Here is a 22,481-nt window from a genome sequence, read left to right as displayed (position 1 = left end):
ACAGTTTCCCAAAAAAATATTAAGCAGCTCAACTGTGTTTCTTGAATCAGCATATTAGAATGATTTCTGAAGGATCATGGGACACTTGATCTGTGGAGACTGTGGAGTAATGATGCTGAAAATTCCGCTTTGTCATCACATGAATGAATGACTTAACACCTTTACATCTGTCCTTCAAATAAAATCCAATTAAACAGGCTGATTTTATTACATTACCTTTAACTGTTCAAGAGCATTGCATCATAATAATAATTAGAGTATGCCCACATAGTTCATCAAACTCTTTTCCTTCAAAAGAACAAGAACTATCCTGTTTTCCCTGGCTGTTTGGAATTTGTAAATCAGATATTCAGTCTCTCTGAACACTTGGTAATTTACCCACAGTGTGGTGTGAACTCAAGAGTCTGTCCTCTGCCGTAGATGCTGCTTTTCCCCGGCCAACCTCCTTCCCAGTCGGGCCGTTATTCTGTGTCCATGAGCGGAGAGCTGTCCATCTCTGATGTTCACTCGGAGGACTCCGGCTACTATATCTGCCAGGCGATCAGTGTGGCAGGAAGTGTCCTTGCCAAGGCTCTGCTGGAAGTGGAAACTGGTGAGTATCTGGGATTACAGTTCAAATGGCATCTCTGGAGATAATTGTGAAGAAAACCCCTAGCATTAACAAACCGCCTAAGCGTGAACACACACAATACGCATGGCTCTTCATTTTTATGTGCACTCTTTAAATCATAAAGCTAGTTTTTAATTAATGGTGCTTGCTGAGGGATCACTAAAAGAGAAGTGTACTTGAACCTACTTCATTTCTAGGTTTTGCAGCATCTCATTTTATAATAAACTAGTTGACTTCAATAATTCAGGGTCTCTGCCAGTCCTTAAAAGTCATACATTCAGTTTCATAAAATTTTAGGCCAGAAAAACTCTTTAATATTATAAATGTAATTCAAATTTTAAGCGGTCTTACATTTGATGACAAATACCATACTTGTGGAATTATATAATTAAAGGCAATGATGTGGTTAAATAAATTGTGAGCTCTCCATGTTTCAAAGTTAAGAAGCTGTTGATGAGTATTTACCTTACGGTATTTTTATTGTAATATGTTGAGGATTTTTGTATTTGTCTATTTGAATAAGTAGCTAAAAGCAGTAAAGCATTGATACTTCAAAATAAAAGTCCCGTTTTTTGGAGGGCTTTTTTGTAATTAAAAGTCCTGCATTATACATCAAATATTTTTTCTGAATATTGTTGGTATTGTGGTTACACAATAAACTGTATCTGGTGTTTAATTAAATGTAAAACTTTTGTGGCTTCTCTGGGCTGCCCCGTCACAGTAAGAAAAGTTTCAATATATAGATTTCATGAGTATCAACACAGTAATCTTTTAATTGCCTTGGTTTCATCATATCAGCAAATTCAATATTGATCGACTCTAATATTGATGTCTTTGAAATAAGCCTGTTTTGCTGTTGAAAATATGCCTTAGCCTGTTTAATCAAGTAAGAATCTGAGAAACGTGCTTTATTTTTGAGATTGTACTGTATGCGTTTGTTAAGTATGCGTTATTCATTGTACTCCTGCAAGTTTTAAAATGTCTTTAAAAAGTCTTACAATTCTGCAGATACCCTGAAATAACTAGTCTAAGTCAACCATACTGACCCATCACCCCGATTACACAATATCTTCATCTTTTGTGCCATTGTGTTCTCAAAGTGTGATTAACTCTGACTGCCAGTTGCACTTCCGTAGCCGTACAAGTCAGACTGATCTTTGGATGCCAGAAGCACTGTTAGACAACTGGACAGATGCAAACACACTCCCCACAAACACTCTCTGCTGTTTATCCTCCAGGCCCATCCGATCTCGTCCCTCCAATTATCCGACAGGGCCCAGCCAACCAGACGCTCGCTTTAGGCTCCAGCGCCCTACTCCAGTGCCATGTGATGGGCAGCCCAATCCCCAGCGTCAGGTGGGAGAAGGACGGCCAAAGCGTTCTGAGCGATGACATTCACATAAGCCTAATGGAAAACGGCACTTTACACATCAGCGGCTTGAAGGTATTTGACAGACGCTTCAGACAAAGATGTGAATTGTTTGCTTTGATTAGAGCTGTGAAAAGCGAAAGCTCCCTGGACAGAGAGCCTCTGAGAAAACATTTCAAACTAAGTGAGACGTTCACAAGCACACCTGAAATAATGGTGTCCACTTGAGCATTTCTTACTCGAGGCAGGGTTTCCATCAGCGCATGCAAAACACATTTAGCCACGTAACGTTCATAAATCAATAACCAACAGATTTGATCACTTGGAGAAGCTCTGCGTACATTTAGCTCAAATGTAATTACGCACACGAATTACACTGATAAAGTGAAAGTGACACTAATCTGCAGTTTCCTTCCAAGTTTGGAGAAAAGAGTAAGATTTGTTTTAATTGATTTTGGCATTCATTCATCAAGTAGGTCCAGTGGAAAAATAGCTCAAGACTTGAAGCTCTGAGTGCGATACATCTAAACAACCAGCCAAATCTGTCATGTCATGATATAGTGTTTGACAAAACATATATATTAGCCTATCAGATAAGATTGGAGAAGTGAAATATTTAATATGCCAATATTACTCTGTGGGGATCTCTTTTGAATATTAAAACAGCATCATACATCTTATATCATAACATAACATAAAAGAATCATGGTTGTGTGCCATCCAGAATAAAATTCATGAATTATTAATATTGGTTGTGTTTAATATTATCTGCATTTTATTTGATAAATTAACTTGAATTTGTATGGACCATAAATGGAGCAACACTTAATTTCCCAAAATGCACCAATTCAGGTTTTATTACACACACAAACACAATTATTCTTTTTTTTACAAAATAAATATATATGTTCATTTAAAAAAAAAAGAATCTTAGGAACACTATTGTATTTTTCTATTTTTCTTTTTTTATATAGTTTTTAGTGTTAATTCAAACAGAATACATTTAGCCAAAAATGTAATATTTCACCCTATTTCCTTTGTGTGTGTAAATACATATAAGTGGTACCATCCACTTTATTATAGTTTGTGTTGTATTATGTTGTAATGAAAAAAAACATTAATCATTATATTATATTATATTATATTATATTATATTATATTATATTATATTATATTATATTATATTATATTATATTATATTATATTATATTATATTATATTATATTATATTATATTATATTATATTATATTATATTATATTATTTTTTTAATTGTTTTTATACACACATACACATATAGAATAGTTCCAGAAACATTTTATGATAATAATTACCAAAATTAGTTTGTATTTGATAAATTAACTATAATTTCTATGGACCATGTGCTAATGCATCAATTTAATATTTTTATCAATATAATAAAAAAAGTATATTTATTTTGTATTTATTGCAAAGTATTTTTTTTTATAAAAAAAAAAGAGTGTGTTGTTATAGTATGCACTATAGTGTACACAAATATGGTATATAAGGGTATATAATTACTTTGAATGAATAATTTTTATCATTCTTGTGTTAAAATTGCTCGGTTATGCATTAATTGCAATTCTGTAAATTTATTTTTCAAATTCTTCTAGTATCTGGGCAGGTCTATTTAAATTCATACTGAAAGGGAACCCATTTTTAAATGCAGAATTTTGACCCTGATATAGCATTCGAAAGACATTGTCATTCAAAAGTTAGTTTAAGTAACTCGAAAAAAAGCAGCTGTATATTGCACAGCTTTTCTTTGCTTCACATTTCAAGAACATTCCAATAAGAATGCCATCTGTGGTACAAGGCCTGTATATCTTAATTGAGACGTTTGACAGATTGCACTGCGGTTCGCAGAATATAAAACAGCCGTTGAGAATGTCAAAAGTGATCTTAGAGGAGATCTAACAGTCACAACCTCGAACTAACTGAAAACAAATTGAAATGACTGATCGGCTGAAACAATACATTTGATCCGCTTCATTTGGAGGGAAAGAGAAAAGCACACAACTACTTCAGAAACATTGCATGCTCGCAATTATCTTCGTCATCTTTCAGAGATGATTTTGTCTTCTCTGTTGCTAGGAGACTGACTCAGGGACGTACACCTGTGTCGCATCCAGTTCCACTGGTGAGATGAGTTGGAGTGGTACCGTGACAGTGAAAGGTAACATACAAGCATTCTTCTCTGTAACACAGCTCTCTATAAGACTTTGAAAAGGCTGACACTTCAAGAAACTCGTTGTACTGATGATTTCAATGTGCAGTCAAACGGCCTTGGACAAGAATGCACCCTTGACGCAGTCACATTTGACTCTGTATCTTGTGTTTAGCGACTGGAACATCCTCCGTCCCGCGGGTCTCACAGTCCCTGCAGCTGCCTGGTCCTCCTCAGAAGCCCGTGGTGACAGATGTGACCTCAAATAGCGTCACTCTCACTTGGCAGCCCAACCCACATGAGGGCGGAGATGCTGTCACTTCTTACATCATCGAGGCTTTCAGGTTTATATCTTTATTAATGCTAAATTACTACTGTTTGAATAACTTTTCACCTTTTTACTTTCGTTTAAAGGGTTGGTAACATTTTAAAATAAGGGTCCATTTAATAACATTAGTTAATTACGTTGTTTAACATGAACTAACAATGAAAAAATACTTCTGAAGCATTTATTAATCTTAGCTGATGTTAATTTCAGCATTTACTAATGCATAATTACAATCAAAGGTTATATCTGTTAATATTATTTTAATAGTTAGTTCACCCAAAAATGAACATTGTCATTAAATACCTTCATGTTGTTCCAAATCTGTAAGAGCTTCATTAATCTTCAGGGAATGATTTAAGATATTTTTGATGAAATCCAAGAACTTCCTGACCCTCCATAGACACTAAGAAAACAAAAATAACAACTTTTCAACATGGTACTGTTATGAGCATGTGTTGAAGACTGACACGCAAGAGAAGAAATTGTCGAATAAAGTCATTATTTTAGTTTTCTCGTAGCTTCATAACATTATAAAGTCATTATTTTAGTTTTCTCGTAGCTTCATAACATTATGGTTGAAGCACTGATTTCACATGGACTATTTTAACGATGTCCTTACTAGGGCTGGTCTGAATACCATTTTTTGAGCATGGCTTATAAGTGTGAATAAAGACTGTTTTGCTGGGGATGCTAGGTGTTAAAATATATATATATATATTACATCCATATATATATATATATAATTTGAATCTCAAAATTGAAAATCGAATGCCAACTCACCGAACAAATATTAGAATAATCGACTATTCTGGTCCAGCCCTAGTCCTTACTACCTTTCTGGGCTTTGATCATGTCAGTTGTGTTTCTGTCTATCGAGGATCAGAAAACTCTCGAATTTCATCAAAAATGTATTCATTTGTGTTCTGAAGATGAACGAAGGTCTTTCAGGTTTGGAACAACATGAGGGTGAGTAATTAATGATATTTTTGGGGGGTGAACTAACCCTTTAATGGACCTGAGGTAACATGAACAAACAATGAACAGTTGTATTTCCATTAACTAATGTTAATGAAAAATGTACAAATACAGTAACAAATGTCTTGCCCATAGTTAGTTGATATTAGTTAATGCATTAGCTAATGTTAACTAATGGAACTTTTTGTAAAGTGTTACCTAAGGGTTTAAAGTGTATACATCAATAATCTTATGCATCCTTGGGAATAAGTCCTTAGTTTATGTTGTATTATGTTGTGGTTTAGTTTAGTTTAAATTTTTCTACAAAAGTCTCCTTATCTACCAAGAAGTCCTTAGCCTGAAAAAGTTGAAGACTTCTGATTTATAGAACAAGCATTTTGGAAGGTTTAAAAGTATAAACATACAGCTTTAATTTTAGTTAAAGTGCTAACATTTTGTATGAATATGTGTGTCATTTGAGCTGTTATTTTACCCAAATCAGCCTTTTGAGGTGACACTACTTTTCTAAGTGGATAAACGTCTGGATATGTAATTCCTGTGTGTTTTTCCTCAGTGTAAACAATCCCTTCTGGATCTTTATGTGCATCATGAGAAAGTTACATGGTTTACTCCAGTGCAGAGCTTTGCCCTATAGACTTCTAATGTAATGCATTACAATACACACTTTCAGTGTCAGAAATCCAATTTTCCATTAAGAGGCAATACTGGCCCTATGGATTTGATTTTCAGGGCATTTTTTCACCGTTATGTGGTTGTGTGGTTGTGTTTATTTCTAACGATATAAAATCATGCTGTGTCATCTTTTTATATCTTTTATAATTGGATGTAGTGTGTAGGGTGGTAGGGAAGGGTGTAACCAATAAAACAAAATCAATATTTACTCATATTTTTTATCACATTGTGTATAACTAGACCTAGAATGAAATATTAAGAACTATATCAGATGTTACTAACAAGAAAAACAGAGGAACATGTTATGGAGCGTTTCTCCTGCATTTTAAAATTCACTGGAAAATGAAAAAATTAAGAACAAAAAATTAAAAAAGGCATTTTGAGCCACTTTTAATTTCTGACCCTGTAGGCATTACATATGATTTGTGTCTGTGTTTACACTCTGAGGGCCGAGTTTTATGGTAATCAAAAGCCTGTCAGGGATGCTAACGATACAGCTTTACTTGCATTGAGCTTGGAACATTCGTCTCTTGCAAAGTTTGCGCTTTATCTCGTATTGGGAAATGCATACAATCAGTTCCTGCATGGATTTAAAGTCTGTAGCACTGCTACATATTAAAAAGAAATATATGAGGAAGGGGCTTCTACACCCTCTCCAGTGGCCTGATGGGTAGTGCGAGGGGCAGACATTCTCATTATAGTGCCGGTTCTGTTGGAGGCGTCATTCAGAGTGTCAGAGCGGATGGAAGTTTATGGTAAAGTGAGAGTGAAGCATTGCTCTCTTGCAGGCTGGATGTTCCCTGGGGCTGCAGTTAGAATTCAGCAGAACCTGTCCCTCTGGGCTCTGTGGAGGTCAGATGAACAGAAGGCTCTATTATTGTCCCGCCAGGAGAGCAGCAGGGAGGCCGAGAGTAGAGGCCAAGTCGTTATTTAGCTCTGCTCTGACACCTTGTTAAGAAGACGCTCAGATTTATAGTGCAACTCGCTCTGTTGAGAGGTCACGCTCGTGCACACAGTCCGAGAAGTCGACTGGGCAGACCTTATGTGCTCACGGTGCATGGAGATGAGGCCAGATCCTCTCCATTGTCCTTCGCACCCTGCTCCGTGCTCATTTTTCTCATTAACAAAGGCCAGTGTGTCCAATTCTGCATGCTAGTGAAGCTTTTTATTCACACAAGACATAAGGAGTCTGTTGGGGAGCAACAGACTTGCTACAAAGTTAACTACATTTTTCATTTGCATCACAATAGTGCAGCGGTTTTTGAAAAACTGCAGGTTTTCTAGTAACATGCTATTTTTTCGACAGGTAGCGGTATGGCAAAATAGCAGGGGTTTGTATTCTGTACACAACCACCTTACTACTGAACAAGCTGAGGGAATAAATAAACAGGCTCTACGAGAACGTCTGTATCTCTCAAATAGAGTTGGGAAGTCAGATTGATTTATAGAGTCAGATCATTCATTTTAATGAACTGATTCAAAAACAGTTGGATTTATTACTTGGTTAATTACTGCTGTTTATCACTGTTTTTCAGTTACATGTTGTCTGTTAAGAGTTTAGTATAAATCTACATAGTGTTAATGCTATACAATTGAAAACTGAATCATAGATTTATGTATCATACTAAATAGAATATAAGGTTTGGGTTCTGTTTTGAAAGATGGCTCTTATGCTCAGCAAGGCTGCATTTACTTGAACAAAAATAAAAACTGTAAAACTGTTAAATATTATTACAATTTAAATGAACTGTTTTCTATTTCAGTTTATTTTGAATTGTAGTTAATTCCTATGATGGCAAAGCTGCAGAAGTCAGAAGTCATCACGTCAGTCTGTAGTGTCACATGATCTTTCAGAAATCATTCAAATATACTGATATGATGGCTAAGAAACATTACTATTATTATCAATGTTAAAATGTGCTGCTTAATATTTTTCGTTGAACCTCTATGTGGAACAAGTTTATGGTGAATAAAATATACAAAACAAAAGGATTTTTTAAAATAGGAACCCTTTCTAACGGTAATTTCTGTTATTTTATAATAATTGAATGCATCCTGGCTAAATAAAAGTATTAATTTTACTTACCCCAAACCAACCACATCCATATCTGATACAGATCCTTTATATTCCTTCAGTGTCTTTGTTAGTATCTTGTAATGTAGCTACCTAATTATTTTAAAGAGTAGCTTTAATATAATATATTTAAATTATGAGTAGCTTGTGATTTGTGATCAAAGTAGCTTCTCCAACACTGAACAGAATTTCTAATATAACAATTATTAGAATTTTCAAATGCGTATCCTCTGTTGTATAATTGAACGCTGTCATAACTCAAATAATGTCTTTTCTTGTGTATGGATGAGCATTGCACTGATTTTTTTTCTGATGGATAAGGGATGTTATTTGGCATGACGCAAAGCACAGCAATTCACAATTAATTAGTTATTCTCTAAAAAGGCAAGAGTAGCAAAGATAAATGTTAAATAATTACATTTATTTATAATGAAATACAGTAATATAGCTCATTAGCTTAACTGTATGCTGCAACTTGACACATAAATATGGAAATGAGCTGATGTACAGTCAGTGGCTTTGAACGTCATTAATCCTGATTGTAAAGCAGGATATGTGTTTTGTGAATTAATGAAGTGTTCTTTTCCTGTGTCTTATTCTAGTCAGTCAGTGGGCAGCACATGGCAGACTGTAGCTGATCTCGTGAGGCTAGAGAAGCACACAGTGTCTGGGCTTTACCCAAATACCGTGTACCTTTTCATCATCCGAGCGGTCAACTCCTATGGCCTGAGTGACCCCAGTCCCATCTCAGAGCCAGTCCGAACACAAGGTGAGTGTAGTTTTGGTGTAGTGTGTGTGATGGCTGTTTTTATGGTTTTGTGCACATCAACATAATTTTGTGTGTATCCATTTTCAGATGGTCCAGAAGGTCAGGGTAATAACCAGGCACATGTGCAGCTGGATTTAGGAGGGGTCAAGGTTCGTCTGCAGACACCCAAAGTCTTGAGCCCTACAAGTGTTCAAATCACATGGACTGTGAGTATATGATTTGATTTACATATGTAGACATGCATTATGAATGGGATGGTAAATGATGAGAAATAAGTAAATATCAGTACATTAGTACATTTAAATGATTTATTATCAGTATCTGACAAAATTACATGGCCATTCACAAAGATCTGAAACTCATGATACCATATGTATGTGTTGATATCATTTCAGCTTGACCAGCATCCTCGCTATATTGAAGGTTACAGGATCTATTACAGGCCTGTGGGGAGCGCGTGGATGATTCAGGATGTGAAAGCAGGTCCCCTACACACTGCTGTCCTAACAGAGCTACACAGAGGAAAAGAATACGAGTTCAAAATGAGACCATATTACAATGAGTTTCAGGGGATTGACAGTGAAATAGCTGTGGTTCGCACTCCTGATGAAGGCAAGACTTGTTTTGATATTCAACTCAAGTCTTCAGCTTTTAGTTCGCATGACTTTCATTTTACCCTCAAACTTTTGCTGTAATGCTAATGTTTTGACATTTGCCCATCATATTTCTGCTTTTAGTGCTGAGCGGCCCTCCTCGGGGAGTCAGCGTGGTGCAGTTAAGTAACAGTTCAACCGTGCGAGTGTCCTGGCAGCCTCCTCCCCCTGATGTGCCAGAAGAGCTCATACTAGAGTACAGGGTGAGACCGGTGAAGCTTTCATGTGGAGAGCCTCTCAGTGACCGCTAGGTAACATAGTAATGGCTGAAGTCTGTTTCTGGGTGGTACAGGTGTGGTGTGTAGGAAACGAGTCTCAGCAGATGATCAACCGGAGTGTGGATGGGGATAAGCTGTGGGTGCTGTTGGACGGGCTGTTGCCTGAGTCTATGTATCACGTGCAGGTCGCAGCGGTGACAATTACAGGAGTGGGCACTCGTAGCCAACCCGTGGTCATCTTCCTAAGTGAGTACTGCCATCATTTCCACCCAGGAACATTTTAAACTAGTAGCTTTTTGAAACATGATAACTGGTTTCTAACTGGTTTAAGCTGATTAACAACCCAGTTACCAGGTTGTCATACAAAATGCCATGTAATGACCAGCTTGGCCAGCTAATGAGTGGCTTGATTCAACTAATAACCAGCTTTGACCAGCTTTGCAAGGTAATGACCAGATTGAACCAGCTGAAATCCAGCATTGACCAGATAATAAACAGCTGTGACAAATAACTGTTTTGGCCAACTAATGGCTTGATCCAACTAAAAACCAGTTTAGACCTGCTAATAATCCTCTTCACCAGCTATTTACATGCTTGATCCAGCTAATAACGATCTTGGCCACCTAACAACCAGATTGAATCAGTTAAAAACCAGCACTGACCAGCTCATAACTTGCTTGGACCATTCAGTGACCAGTTTAACCAGCTTGGCCAGCCAATGACCGGCCTGATCCAACTAATAACCAGTTAACCACTAACCATAGTTTCCAGCTTTTTTTTTTTTTTTTTTATTTATTTATTTATGGATTGAAAGACATACATAATCCAAAGGATAACATGTAAAAGTGTAAACACTTATTTCCAACATGGTCCTTGGTGGTAAAACAATTCACACAAACAAAGACCTATTATAAGTCAAAGACAAAAACATTTACACAAATCATCCGGATTTCAACAACATCCTAAAAACAGGCAATCATAAATCACCCAGTGCTAGTTAAAAAGATCAGCTACTCTATTCCATAAAAGGGCCTTAACCTGGTATCTAAAAGTCCCTCTGGTATTTACCATTTTGAGGGAAATTGGCAAATTATTCCACAACATGATACCTGTATAAAAAAAAGAACTTCCAGCTGCATTGTTGACTCTGGGCACTTTACAAGAACGGATACTGGCCCTAGTATTATGGTAATGCTGTGTATGAACCATTTTTATATTGGACAGTAAATATTTGGGAGCAGAACCATTTATAACATTATACATATGATTCAGCTTTAACTGCTCCACTCTAACCTGTACTGGCAACAGACCTACTCTTTTAAAAGCATCTCTGCCAATATGAGTCCTAGAGGGTGCATTTAACAGGTAGCGGATAACATTATTTTGCATCACTTGCAGTCTGTTTTTAAGTTTAACTGATAATCCACAGTACCAAGCTGAGCATGCATAATCGAAATGACATTGAATCAACGATACAACCAGTAATTTCTTGATAGAAAAATCTAAAAGCCTTGTTCTGCGATACAAAAATTTCAATTTACCTGCACACTTGGATAGTATTTTGTCAGCAATAGATGAACAGGTTAATGACTGGTCTAATGTTAACCCCAAGTATGTAACACTTTTCTGAGACACTATTTCAGTGCCATTACATTTGATCTTAAGCAATTTTATTTTAGACAACTTTTTTTTTGTTCCAAATAAAATGGACTCAGTTTTTCCCAGATGTATTGAAAGCCTGTTGTCTATAAGCCACTTTCTGACACTATTTAATTCGTTACCCAGAGTCTTCTCAATCTCGCTGATGTCATCCCCAGAGACCAACAATGCAGAATCATCAGCATATAAAAGCAGCTTACATTTCACAGCAGCTGGCATATCATTAATATAAACTAAAAATAAAAGGGGGCCAAGGATTGAACCTTGAGGCACCCCACAAGTAATATCTCGAGAATCTGATATGGCCCCCGCAACATCACAAAATTGAGTTCTTCCAGTGAGGTAAGAGGTGAACCATTTCACCGCAGAATTTCTGAAGCCTATACTTTGCAGCTTTGATAATAAAATTGCATGATTTACAGTATCAAAGGCTTTTTGTAAATCAAGAAGAATCATACCCACATACTTTCCTTCATCAAAGTTTTGTCGAATATAATCACATAAATGAATAAGACAGGTTCCAGTCGAATATGCTGCTCTAAATCCAGACTGCAGTTCATATAGCAGATTATGTTTAACAAGGTACTCTTCCACCTGCTCATACACAAGACGCTCAAACACCTTTGATATTGCTGTCAGAATTGATACAGGCCTATAATTACCAACATCTAATCTACTATTTTTCTTAAAAAGGGGGACTACCCGGGCCCTTTTCATATCACATGGAAAAATACCCTGACTTAAAGACAAATTTATTATATGGGTGAGCACCCTAGAAATTACATTGGCACTATCGCGCAAAAATCTGGACGGAATAAGGTCATGTCCAGTAGCTTTGTTAATTGACAAAGTGGATAGACACAATCTCACCCTTTCCTCTGAGACAGGATCAATTTCAAAAACATCAGAAGTGACATGTTTGGTTTTATAAAAGGAGTTTACAAATGATGGGCCATATCTACCTGACACCTTCGGCAGCTTATCGACCAGACTGGCAGCAACAGTTGTAAAAAAAGTATTAAAAACGCAAGCAACCTGCTGTTTGTCAGAAATCATTTTATCCTCAATAACTAACCCAATATTGCCAGACTTAGATTTTGATTTTCCTTTAACAGCCATATCAGTAAAAACTTTCCACAGCTTTTTAGGCTGATGTAAATTTGACGTAATAGCATCAACATAAAATTCAGACTTTGTTTTCTGTACCTTGTAACTAGCCTGATTACGAAAATATATATATTTATCATAGTCACAAGACAAAGTTGACCTCTTAAACTTTCTGAACCATTTATCCCGTTGTCTAATAAGATCCAGAATGTCAGAAGTCATCCAAATTGCACTTCTCTGTTTAATTCTGGTTTCCAGCTATTTAAATTCCTTGTCCAGCAAATGGCCAGACTGAACCAGCTAAAAAGCAATAGTGACCAGCTAATAACCAGCTTGGACTAATAACCATCTTGGCCAGATAATGTACATACTATGTTTATACTATGGAGCAGCAGTACTTACCACACATTTTACAAGATTATATGTTTGTCAGTGGTACACCATCTCTTCACCAGACATGAAAGTTGTCGTCTGGCGCCATATCAGCTAAAGACACTGGACACGACAAAGCGACTGTTGAAAATCATTTGAAATTTGTGTCAGCACGTCATAAATAGAACACTGTAGCAATTTACTTAGGGATTTATGGTGTCATGTTGCGCTGCATCCAGTTTAGACAGCATTACTGATTATAATGACTGATTATATTACTGATTATATTGACTGATCTACAGTATACATAATGAATCTCTGTTATACTGTAGATCAGGGGTTCTATAGTATTTTGTCACGCTGCGCCGCTCGCATCCGGTGTAGACATGGTGTTATGAATCGTTAGTTGTTTTCCCTAATAAGGATGTCATTGTCCAGCGCAGTGTTTCACTGTAGATAATGTACAATGCCAAATTTTAAGACTTCGCCCTAACTAATAACCAGTTTAGACCTGCTAATAAACATTTTGGCTAGTTAATAACCTTCTTGGACAAGCTAATGACCTCAATAACTAGTTTTGACTATCTTATAACCATCTTGGCCAGCTAATGGCCAGATTGAACAAGTGATAATCTTCTTGGACCAGCTTGTCCAGCTAATGAGCAGCTTTTTCCAGCTAATAACCAGCTAGCCCAGATATTAATCCTGCTACCACATTTTGTGCTTTCCAAAACACAGCTGCCAGTTTAAGATGGATTTGTCCAGTAGGTTTATAAAAAATATTTACCACACACATTTGATGGTGACATTTATCCTACCTAACAGATTCTTATCTCAGCATTTACTCATATCTTATGTTAAGGAATCGAAAATCCTAAGGAATCGAAAATTTTAGGGATTGTCATGCTGTGTGTCAGTTGAAGATAGATTATGGGGGAAATATATATTGATAAAATGTTTCCTGTATAAGACAAGAAGCATTTACTCTTCTGTCTCTTTTCTGTTTTCACATAATCGCTCTTATACACTTTTTCCTATTTCCTCCTTATATCTTCTATCAGAAGTAGCAATAGATCAGTCCTTGTCAGTAGTAAAGGATGATAGTGTCAGCCTATCCGAGCAGATCACAGAGGTGGTCCGTCAGCCAGCTTTCATCGCCGGGATTGGTGTATCATCCTGGATGGTTCTAATGGGTTTCAGCGCCTGGATCTACTGCAGACACAGGAGGAGGAAAGAACTTGGACACTATACTACTTCCTTTGCATATACACCTGCAGGTAACCTTCTTTCCATACTAGCACAAAACTAACAATGTGTGTCTCAAAATCATTTTGTCAAAAGAGCTTTTGGGTTAAATTCTTTCTCATATTTTTTTCTTTAGTCGCACTCTCTCGTGGTGATGGGTCGGATCTTATAAATGGAAGGTCTGTATGATAGGAGAATTCAAATTTACCCACAGTAGAGCATGGAAAGTAAAAACTGAAAAGTAAATAAGGATGAACATTAAAATGAGTATTATTAATTCATTTAATAAAATGTATATATATATTTAATTCCTTTCAAAAGTAAGTGTAACACTTTTTTATATTTAATGTAAAATAATTCATTTTCAATTAAATTATTTAATTTCCTTTAAAGGCCATGTTTGCTGGAGTCACACTTGGGTAACTACCCTTGGCTGGCTGACTCGTGGCCTACCAGCAACTTCTCTCGAAATGGAAAAGACTGCTGTGCAAGCGGACTTGATTCCACAGATCAATACTACAACAGTAAGATCTCTGTCATGGATGTTCCCCTACATTATGGTACTGTCACACTTACAAATCAAATCTCCTATAACTCATTAATCTGTTTTCCAGCTTCAGGATTATCCAATTATTTGAGCCAGAATGGGAAGTACAGCCCAGCCTCTAATGAAGGCGCCATATACTGTACCATTAACCCAGCCGACGCAGATGGGCATGACGTGTGCAGCCTGTACTCTCAGGGTCCAGACCCATACACCAGCACACCAGTCCTCTCCAAAACTGACCTCTACAGCATGGAGCAGGACCTGGATGAGTGGAGCCTTCAGTCCAGCAACAGTGGAGCAGATTATGCAAAACTTCAGTACCCAAGAGGTGAAAATGGTAGAAGTGACATTGATTTCAATCATGAGGGTTAAGGGATGGGTCTTTTAAGTATTAGGGCGGAATTTTGCAGATAGATTGGATCAACATGTGCTGCAACAAATACTGATGTCAATTTTATGCAGATGGACTTGAGTTTAGCCTTGTTTCATGCTGTTTTACAGCCAAACTGATGAAGCAGAAGTCTCTAAGACAAACCTCTTCACCAACTTGGTCTGATGTGATGTCCCTACATTCAGTAAAAAAAAAGGAGGATCAAAACACAGAAAAAAGACACAGGTAATAACCATTCTAAAGCGGAACATTTCTATATGCCCAAATAAGCATGGTAGTTTATGGTAAATGTAAAAAAAACATGTTATGATCATGATGCATGATCAAAAAGCCATGGTAACATGTCATTGAAATGGTTCTTATCTGAAAAATACAGTATTACTATGTTGCATGTCCAAAAACTGCGGTACAGTAAAAACAACTGATAATACTTTGGTAAATGTCCACAAACCATGATATCATGTCAAATGACCATTGTACTTGTTCAGAAATCAATTTTAATACCACAGTCCAAGCTCTTGGTACCATGTCAAAAACATTATAATACCATGGTACATAGTGTATCTAAAAATGCATGTCCAAAGCTATTATACTGCATGATAAAATAATTGTAATACCATGCTGCATGTCTAAAAACTGCTGCATAATAAAAAAACATGGTAAATGTCAAATAATCATGGTACCATGTCAAAAGAACATGGTACTTGTTCAACTTCAAAAAACAATGTTAATACCATGGTGTATGTGCAAAAACGTCTCAGGTTACAAATGTAACCATGGTTCTATAAGAGGGAACGAGACACTGCGTCCTCTAGGGGTCACTTTGGGGAACACCTCGTCATGACCCGTGTCTGAAGCATACTTTGAAAAACGCCAACGTGTTGGCCGGCGACAGCCTCCGACGTCACTACTGGCACGACTATAAATACGCGCCAGTAGGACACTTATCTTCTTTGTGAAGCTTGCGTCCGAAGCATGGCAGGGAGCTAGAGGACGCAGTGTCTCGTTCCCTCTCAGGGAACCATGGTTACAGTACCAACTCTACCATTTCACTGGGAGTCGCCCTTGGAACGGTTGGACGGCTGTCCATGACATTATCCCTTATGTCCATAGGCCTAAGCTACATACCCAACTTACCTGTAGGGCCCCGGCCCGGGGTAGAGCTGAAGGCTTGGAATCACGAAAGATTCCTTTAAAGGGATACGGCTAAGAACCGTAGAGAAGATGTTCTTTACCAAGTCTTGCCTGTCACCCAGGAGCTACCGCTAGCTTTCGCAAAAACTTGCCAAAAGAGCTGTCTCAACAGTTCTAGTATCAGAGGATACATGGGTGGAGTGGCGCCCAAGATGAACGGAGCTTAAACCGACTCAAGAAAGGGCACGAAGCAGCCGCGCGAAGCCCTCACCATATAGGATTTTAGAAAGAACGCAGAGTACTAGCGTGCGAACTTACCACAGTGTGGATTTCAGAAAGTGTGCAAAGACTTCACGTGCACACTTACCATAGCATGGATTTACAAATACTGTTCTAAGGAGGGACTCTTGTGGCACTCTGATAGAGCAGCTCATAGATGGAATGGCCCGGGAGCAGAGCAATTGGAGGAAGAAATGTACAGATGAAGCCTCGGCCACGCCTGTACCATGGCGTCCAGCCCCAGTGGAGCTGGATGAGTCGGAGGAAGCCAGAGGGGATAGTGCGATGCTCTCTCGAGCCGCAAAACCGATCCACCCAAGTCTGGCCAACCTCTCCAACTCTGCTTCATCACCTTGGTGCGAAGGCGCCATTCCCCGAGCCTCAGCCCCTGCCTCAACAGGATGTCTGCTCTCACCGTGCATCTCAAAAACAGTATGTAGTACTGGAGCGCTCTGGTGAAAAAACGAGCATTCAGTCTCATATTAGAGGAGGACTCTGAGCTCAGAGTAGCACGCTCATAGGCGACCCTTTTTTTTTTTTTTTTGAAAAAGGGGAGTGCTGCTAAACTACCACGAGAATTGCCCAAACAGCCCCTCATGTTGCGGGAAGCGATGTTTGAGGTGTATAACAAATACACACTGGCTGAATGAAGCCCAAGGAACCCAGGGCTAATCATCTTAAGAAAGGGAACGAAGCGGAGCGCGTTACCCCTACCGTACAGGATTTCAGAAAGTGCGCAGAGTCTTGCGTGCACACTTACCACTTACATGGATTTCAGAAAGTGCGCAGAGTCTTGCGTGCACACTTACCACTTACGTGGATTTCAGACAGTGCGCAAAGTGTTCACATGCACATTGACCACCATGTGGTTTTGAGAAAGTACAGAGGCTTAGCGTGTGTACTGAAAGGTTCCTAAAAATTGCAGAGGCGCTGGATCGCACGGGAAAGGCCAGCTCCAATTTTCCAAACCTCAAGCGAGGGGAGCATCACCTGAGGCAGTACATACAGAAAGACTTCCGTAACTACCACCTCCACCTTCCCATTGGACGTCGCTAAGCGGCCAGGAGGTCCCTCAGGGTGACCTACCCGGACATCCCGCCAAATGCGCCAAGCGGCCAGGAGGCCCCTCAGGGTGACCTGGCCGGACATCCATGAAATTCCCTGCAGAGCTGTGCCAGTTCTGATGATCAGCCAGGCTCCTGCCAAAAGCCTGTGATCTTGGCCACCTAATACCAGAGCACAAGGCCGGAACTGACCACTTTAAAGGAAACTCACAGAGTTTGTTAGTAGACATATAACCACCAGCAATATAACACCCATAAGCAGATAAAGAAAAGGGTTACATACTCACCCACCCTCCTGTACTCGAGTCCCGCTCACGGGGCGCCCCCTTTTGGTCCGGACCATCAGTAAGGTGGTTAAGATGAATATAGGACCAACCAAAAACATCATAGGTCCAGCATAGGAGACTGTTATATATGACACCATGTGATAAAACCATTTTAATACCATAGTGAATGACTAAAAACTGTGGTACAATTTAAAAAAAAAACTAATGCTAATACCATGGTAAATGTCCAGGGACCATTGCTCTATTTTAAAACATCATGTTAATAACATGGTAAATGCCCAGCAGCCATTGTACCATGTCAGAAGATCATGGTACTTGTTCAAAAAGCCATGATAATACCATGGTGCATGTCAGAAAACTGTGGTACAATTTAAAAGAAATGTTAATTCCATGGTAAATGTCAATAAATGATATTTTTTGTTAGAATCTGTCAACCCATTTCTAGAAGATTTCGTCAACTTATAAACCTGCTTTTCAGTAGCTGTCATCCGACTTTTTTTCTTTTAAGTTCAGACACTTCTGGATATAATTCTCCTTCTCGGAAAAGTGACCCAATATGGAACCTGTGCAACATGGTAAAATGTAGTCTGGGCGATAAATTGAGGTCTTATCTAAACATATTTGATGTTTCAGCTCAAAGTGACAGGGGCTAATGATGTTAGCGCTTAGAGTCAAACCGTCCTGGCTGTTTGAGACGGGGCCGAGAGGCAGGTCACCAGACGCGGCTTCACAAAATGAACCTGTAAGAATAGCCATGGGTTGGAATAAAGCGGAACCACACATATCAACCTTTGTCCTCAATGCTTTCTTCCTTTCACATCATATTTTTATCATCACGCGCCATGAATGAAACTGCTTTGACAAATTTTTGATAAGCTTTTTTACAATGCTGTCTTTTGTACCCACATTGGATTCTCTTTTATATTCTTTTTCTACTCTTTTCAAAGGACCACAGTCTGGTTTCATTTACAGCAGTCTTTTATCATGTAATGAAATCACTGCTAGATGCATCAGGCATCCAGAATCTTTTGATATGTGTTCTTTCTGTGTGTTTGTTAGAAGTTTCTGTTTCTTGCTTTGTTTTCAATCTAGTTTGTGTTTTAGTAGTGTACAGATATTTTAGGTTTAACTGGAATCCTAATGTTTATTTGTCAGTAGCCCTGAGGAGGATGAAGATTGGTGTCCTCCACTGCCTGAGCGATCTTATTTGATTGGGGGAATGGAGGACATAGCCACTCTGCCTTTGAGAGGAGATGAAACCAACAGGGCCACGACCTACAGCCTGCAATCCACAGCAACTCTCACACCCTCCCCCAGCGAGGAGCAGTACCCGCCGGACCTGCACCATCCAGACCTGCTGCCACGGTAAACACACACACACAAAGGCATCAGGGCTCGACATTAAAGGAATAGTTCACCTTCACCTTCCTTTTGTTGAATACATCATGTGAACTATAGAACTGAAGAGCACCCTTGCTGCAATCCTAGGGAAAAAAGCACCCCAAAAGTAACATTAATTTGTTTAGATGACTTGTGAACTATATTACGTCTTCTGAAGTGATATGTCATAGTGATATGTTTTGCGTGCAGAACAAACTTAAAATTTAGTTAAGTTTTCCATCCATATTTGATTTGACAGATCAGCATCATGAATGAAAGATGAATAAACAGGATGTTAATTGGCAATTGTTTAAGTAAATTGGGTTGAAAATGGCAAAACTCCTAAATATGGCCATTTTTATGTAAATAAGCATTTTTATACAGTAGCCTATTTTGTGTGTGTGTGTGTGTGTGTGTGTGTGTGTGTGTGTGTGGAACAAACTGAAATGTAAGTTGTTACCTGACCATAGTTGATTTGACAGCTAAATATAATCAATGAATAATAAATAAATTAGACAGACAGACGTTTTTCATCAAATCAGCATATTATAATGATTTGCGAAGATCCATTTGACACTAAATACTAAATGAATGGCTCCTAAAAATTCAACTTTCCCATCACAAGAATATTAATAATAAAATTTATGTTCATATTTTTAAATAAATCTTTAAGATTTCCTTTAATATCTACTATCTTTTCATATCTCCTCATATATTTGTATCTTTTTTCTTTATTAAAACTTTATTTTACTTTGTTCTTGCCATGACAATAGCTTTAGTATCTGACTTTGCATAAAAGAAAAAAACAAACAAAGAACACATTTCTCATGTGTCTGTTCAACAGGAAAGCACACAATACACAGTTTGCTCTTTCCAACCCAAAGCTGTTAAGCAAGCCAGAGTCTCTTAATGGCAGCGCTCCCAACCACAGCGGCCCTTGGAGAGACATTGCTGAAATGGAGGAACTGTTCTCCAACAACACAGGCACAAGTAGGCCCTTCAGTAGACTGCTGGAAAAATAACTGTTTTTATTACATTGCTGATGATTATGTATGGAGTGTATAATCTTTGTTTACTTTAATCTGCACTGCTATTAGGAGAATATACATCATTCACGTCCTTAATGCACAAGCCCAGGCCTAAGAAGAAATCTCAAAAGGATGGCCTTGTGAGACGTGAGGCGTTGAAACCAGGGAGTAAGGATCAACATAGTTAATAAATTGTGCATCCACATATGAGTGCATAGATGATCATTCACACTTTTGGTTTGTGTCTGTCTGCAGACCTGCCTCCTCCACCTGAGCCCCCTCCTGTAACAGAGGACCCACTCAAGCACCTGACAGACACACTGGATAACGGCGGGAGCAGGACGCCCCCACAACACAGAGAGAGAAGATCAGACTGCAGAACAGCTGCACAGTGGAGCACACAAGGTCAGACATAAGGGGAGGCAAAAAAACATTCGCCGGTAGAGATTGCAAGTATCACTATTGGTACTAAAAATCAACCCCAAAATACCTTAGCAGTCACATTGCAATGCAATTATTGCAATGCAATAAAATATGGTGTGTCATTTTTACACCCAACGCTGTCCTTCGTAAAATATAAAAATATCATTGTGTGTTGTGGTTTTTAATTCTCACTGTATATTTGACTGCACAGATGAAGGTTTAATCCAGTATTTCAAAGCAAACCTGCTGTCCAGCGGTCAGATGTCCAGCCACTGTTCCCTCTCCAGAAGCTCTGCATCTCAATCCTCCGCAACCTCGCGTTCCTTGGGGGCAGGAAGGAGGAGAAATGAGGTTAGATGAGTTTGTGTGGGATCTCTTCTGGTCTGAATAAGTTCATTAGTCACTGGCCACGTGTGGGGCCTTGGAGCATAGCAGTAAATTAACAATCGATAAGCTCCAGGACACTGAGCGTGCAGAGCTGGAAGCACACTTCATGAATCAGGCAAATGATTACATTTCCACTTTTATAGAACTATGCTGTCTCATGTGGTCTCCATGGTATTGATATTCCAATGAATATTAAAAATGCGACTAATATGTTTGTTGGTTAGAGCTAGGTAGAATATTACTGCATGTTACTGCTTTAATGTGCCAGAACTAGATTGCTTGGCAACAAAATGATGATTTTATGTAATTTTGGGCTTGTTTATTTTCAGAACATGATATGAGGAGAGGAAGTTGTGCTGTTGTTCACAAATCTACATGCAACATATGCCATGCAGTGTATATGCCTCCACGCTCTGGTCCTACAACTCTGTTTTTTTGTTCGTCATTTTTGTCTAGGTATTTTTTTAGACAAGTTTTTCAATGATCCATTGTTGTCCTACCTCTGTATGTATATATTTTTACAATGTTTTTGTGTGAGGAAAAAGGCATGCCGGAGGGCATGCTATTTTATTATTTATTATTTATTGTATTTATTAGTTTAAAAAGAAAATCAAATGTAAAAGAAATGACAGAAAATTTTAGATGAACATGTTTGAATGTATCTGGTGCATACATGTACGCCTCAATGTCTACATGTAATAAAAAGGTGTTTCTCCATTTTTGTGAAAAATATAGCAGATATTATCAGGCACAGTCTATGTGAACAAACCATTCAATGATACATAAGTAAGCCTACAGAATACCAAATGTTTCTTGTTGTAAAGTCTCCTTACTATTGTGTGCTCACTGAAAGGTTTTTCTTTTCTCCTGGAGAATGATTTACCCAATGTCACGACTGTTTTCCACTAATGCTTCAATCATATGCAGTTTTACATGTTCGGACTGCATACAAAACACAATAAAACTCATGTTCTAAGACTTGTTTTACAGTACTGTTACTGATATGAATTTCTTCCTGTATTATTTTGTCAATAACTGTGCACTTGGGTATGAAATTCATGAAAATGCATCATGAAAATTTTGTCCATGACTGTGTATTAAAATGCCTCACAAATCACGTTTGCATGAGGAATCCAAGACTCGATATGAATGTAAGTGATTGTGAATTTCACAGTGATTCATACTGAAATGTCGAAAATTCACTAATTTCATATAGGATTAAATGTGTTCAAGTTTTAACCATTCGAATTCGCCACATAAAGCTAATTGGATTGAAATGAAGTATAGGTAATTATGCAATGGATGTATTTTAAGTTAACCATA

General features: G+C 38.1%; 1 protein-coding gene across 4 annotated transcripts in view; it reads left to right on the top strand.

Moving 5' to 3' along the window:
• Positions 1-22,136, top strand: part of LOC132108075 (roundabout homolog 2-like) — a 68,108-nt gene extending 45,972 nt beyond the window's left edge. The window contains exons 8-27 of one of the 4 annotated variants that reach the window (XM_059514571.1): positions 421-592; positions 1,849-2,054; positions 4,094-4,175; positions 4,342-4,510; positions 8,818-8,984; positions 9,072-9,190; positions 9,380-9,596; positions 9,722-9,840; positions 9,930-10,101; positions 14,055-14,270; positions 14,375-14,417; positions 14,632-14,762; positions 14,853-15,113; positions 15,287-15,401; positions 19,099-19,305; positions 20,165-20,310; positions 20,418-20,516; positions 20,604-20,753; positions 20,983-21,122; positions 21,488-22,136. In XM_059514571.1, the coding sequence (XP_059370554.1) occupies positions 421-592; positions 1,849-2,054; positions 4,094-4,175; positions 4,342-4,510; positions 8,818-8,984; positions 9,072-9,190; positions 9,380-9,596; positions 9,722-9,840; positions 9,930-10,101; positions 14,055-14,270; positions 14,375-14,417; positions 14,632-14,762; positions 14,853-15,113; positions 15,287-15,401; positions 19,099-19,305; positions 20,165-20,310; positions 20,418-20,516; positions 20,604-20,753; positions 20,983-21,122; positions 21,488-21,499 (2,943 nt within the window). In that variant the 3' untranslated portion in view covers positions 21,500-22,136. Of the gene's footprint in view, positions 1-420; positions 593-1,848; positions 2,055-4,093; positions 4,176-4,341; positions 4,511-8,817; positions 8,985-9,071; positions 9,191-9,379; positions 9,597-9,721; positions 9,841-9,929; positions 10,102-14,054; positions 14,271-14,374; positions 14,418-14,631; positions 14,763-14,852; positions 15,123-15,286; positions 15,402-19,095; positions 19,306-20,164; positions 20,311-20,417; positions 20,517-20,603; positions 20,754-20,982; positions 21,123-21,487 lie in introns of all 4 variants that reach the window. The other 3 variants (XM_059514570.1, XM_059514569.1, XM_059514568.1) reach the window with 3 other exon arrangements.
• The last annotated feature ends 345 nt before the right edge of the window (positions 22,137-22,481 follow it).

Source organism: Carassius carassius, chromosome 28 (genome assembly GCF_963082965.1).
Source record: "Carassius carassius chromosome 28, fCarCar2.1, whole genome shotgun sequence".
In the NCBI taxonomy this organism is placed as follows: Eukaryota; Metazoa; Chordata; class Actinopteri; order Cypriniformes; family Cyprinidae; genus Carassius; species Carassius carassius.
Note: the sequence above shows the minus strand (reverse complement) of the source record. Positions and strands in the feature narration are given on the sequence as shown.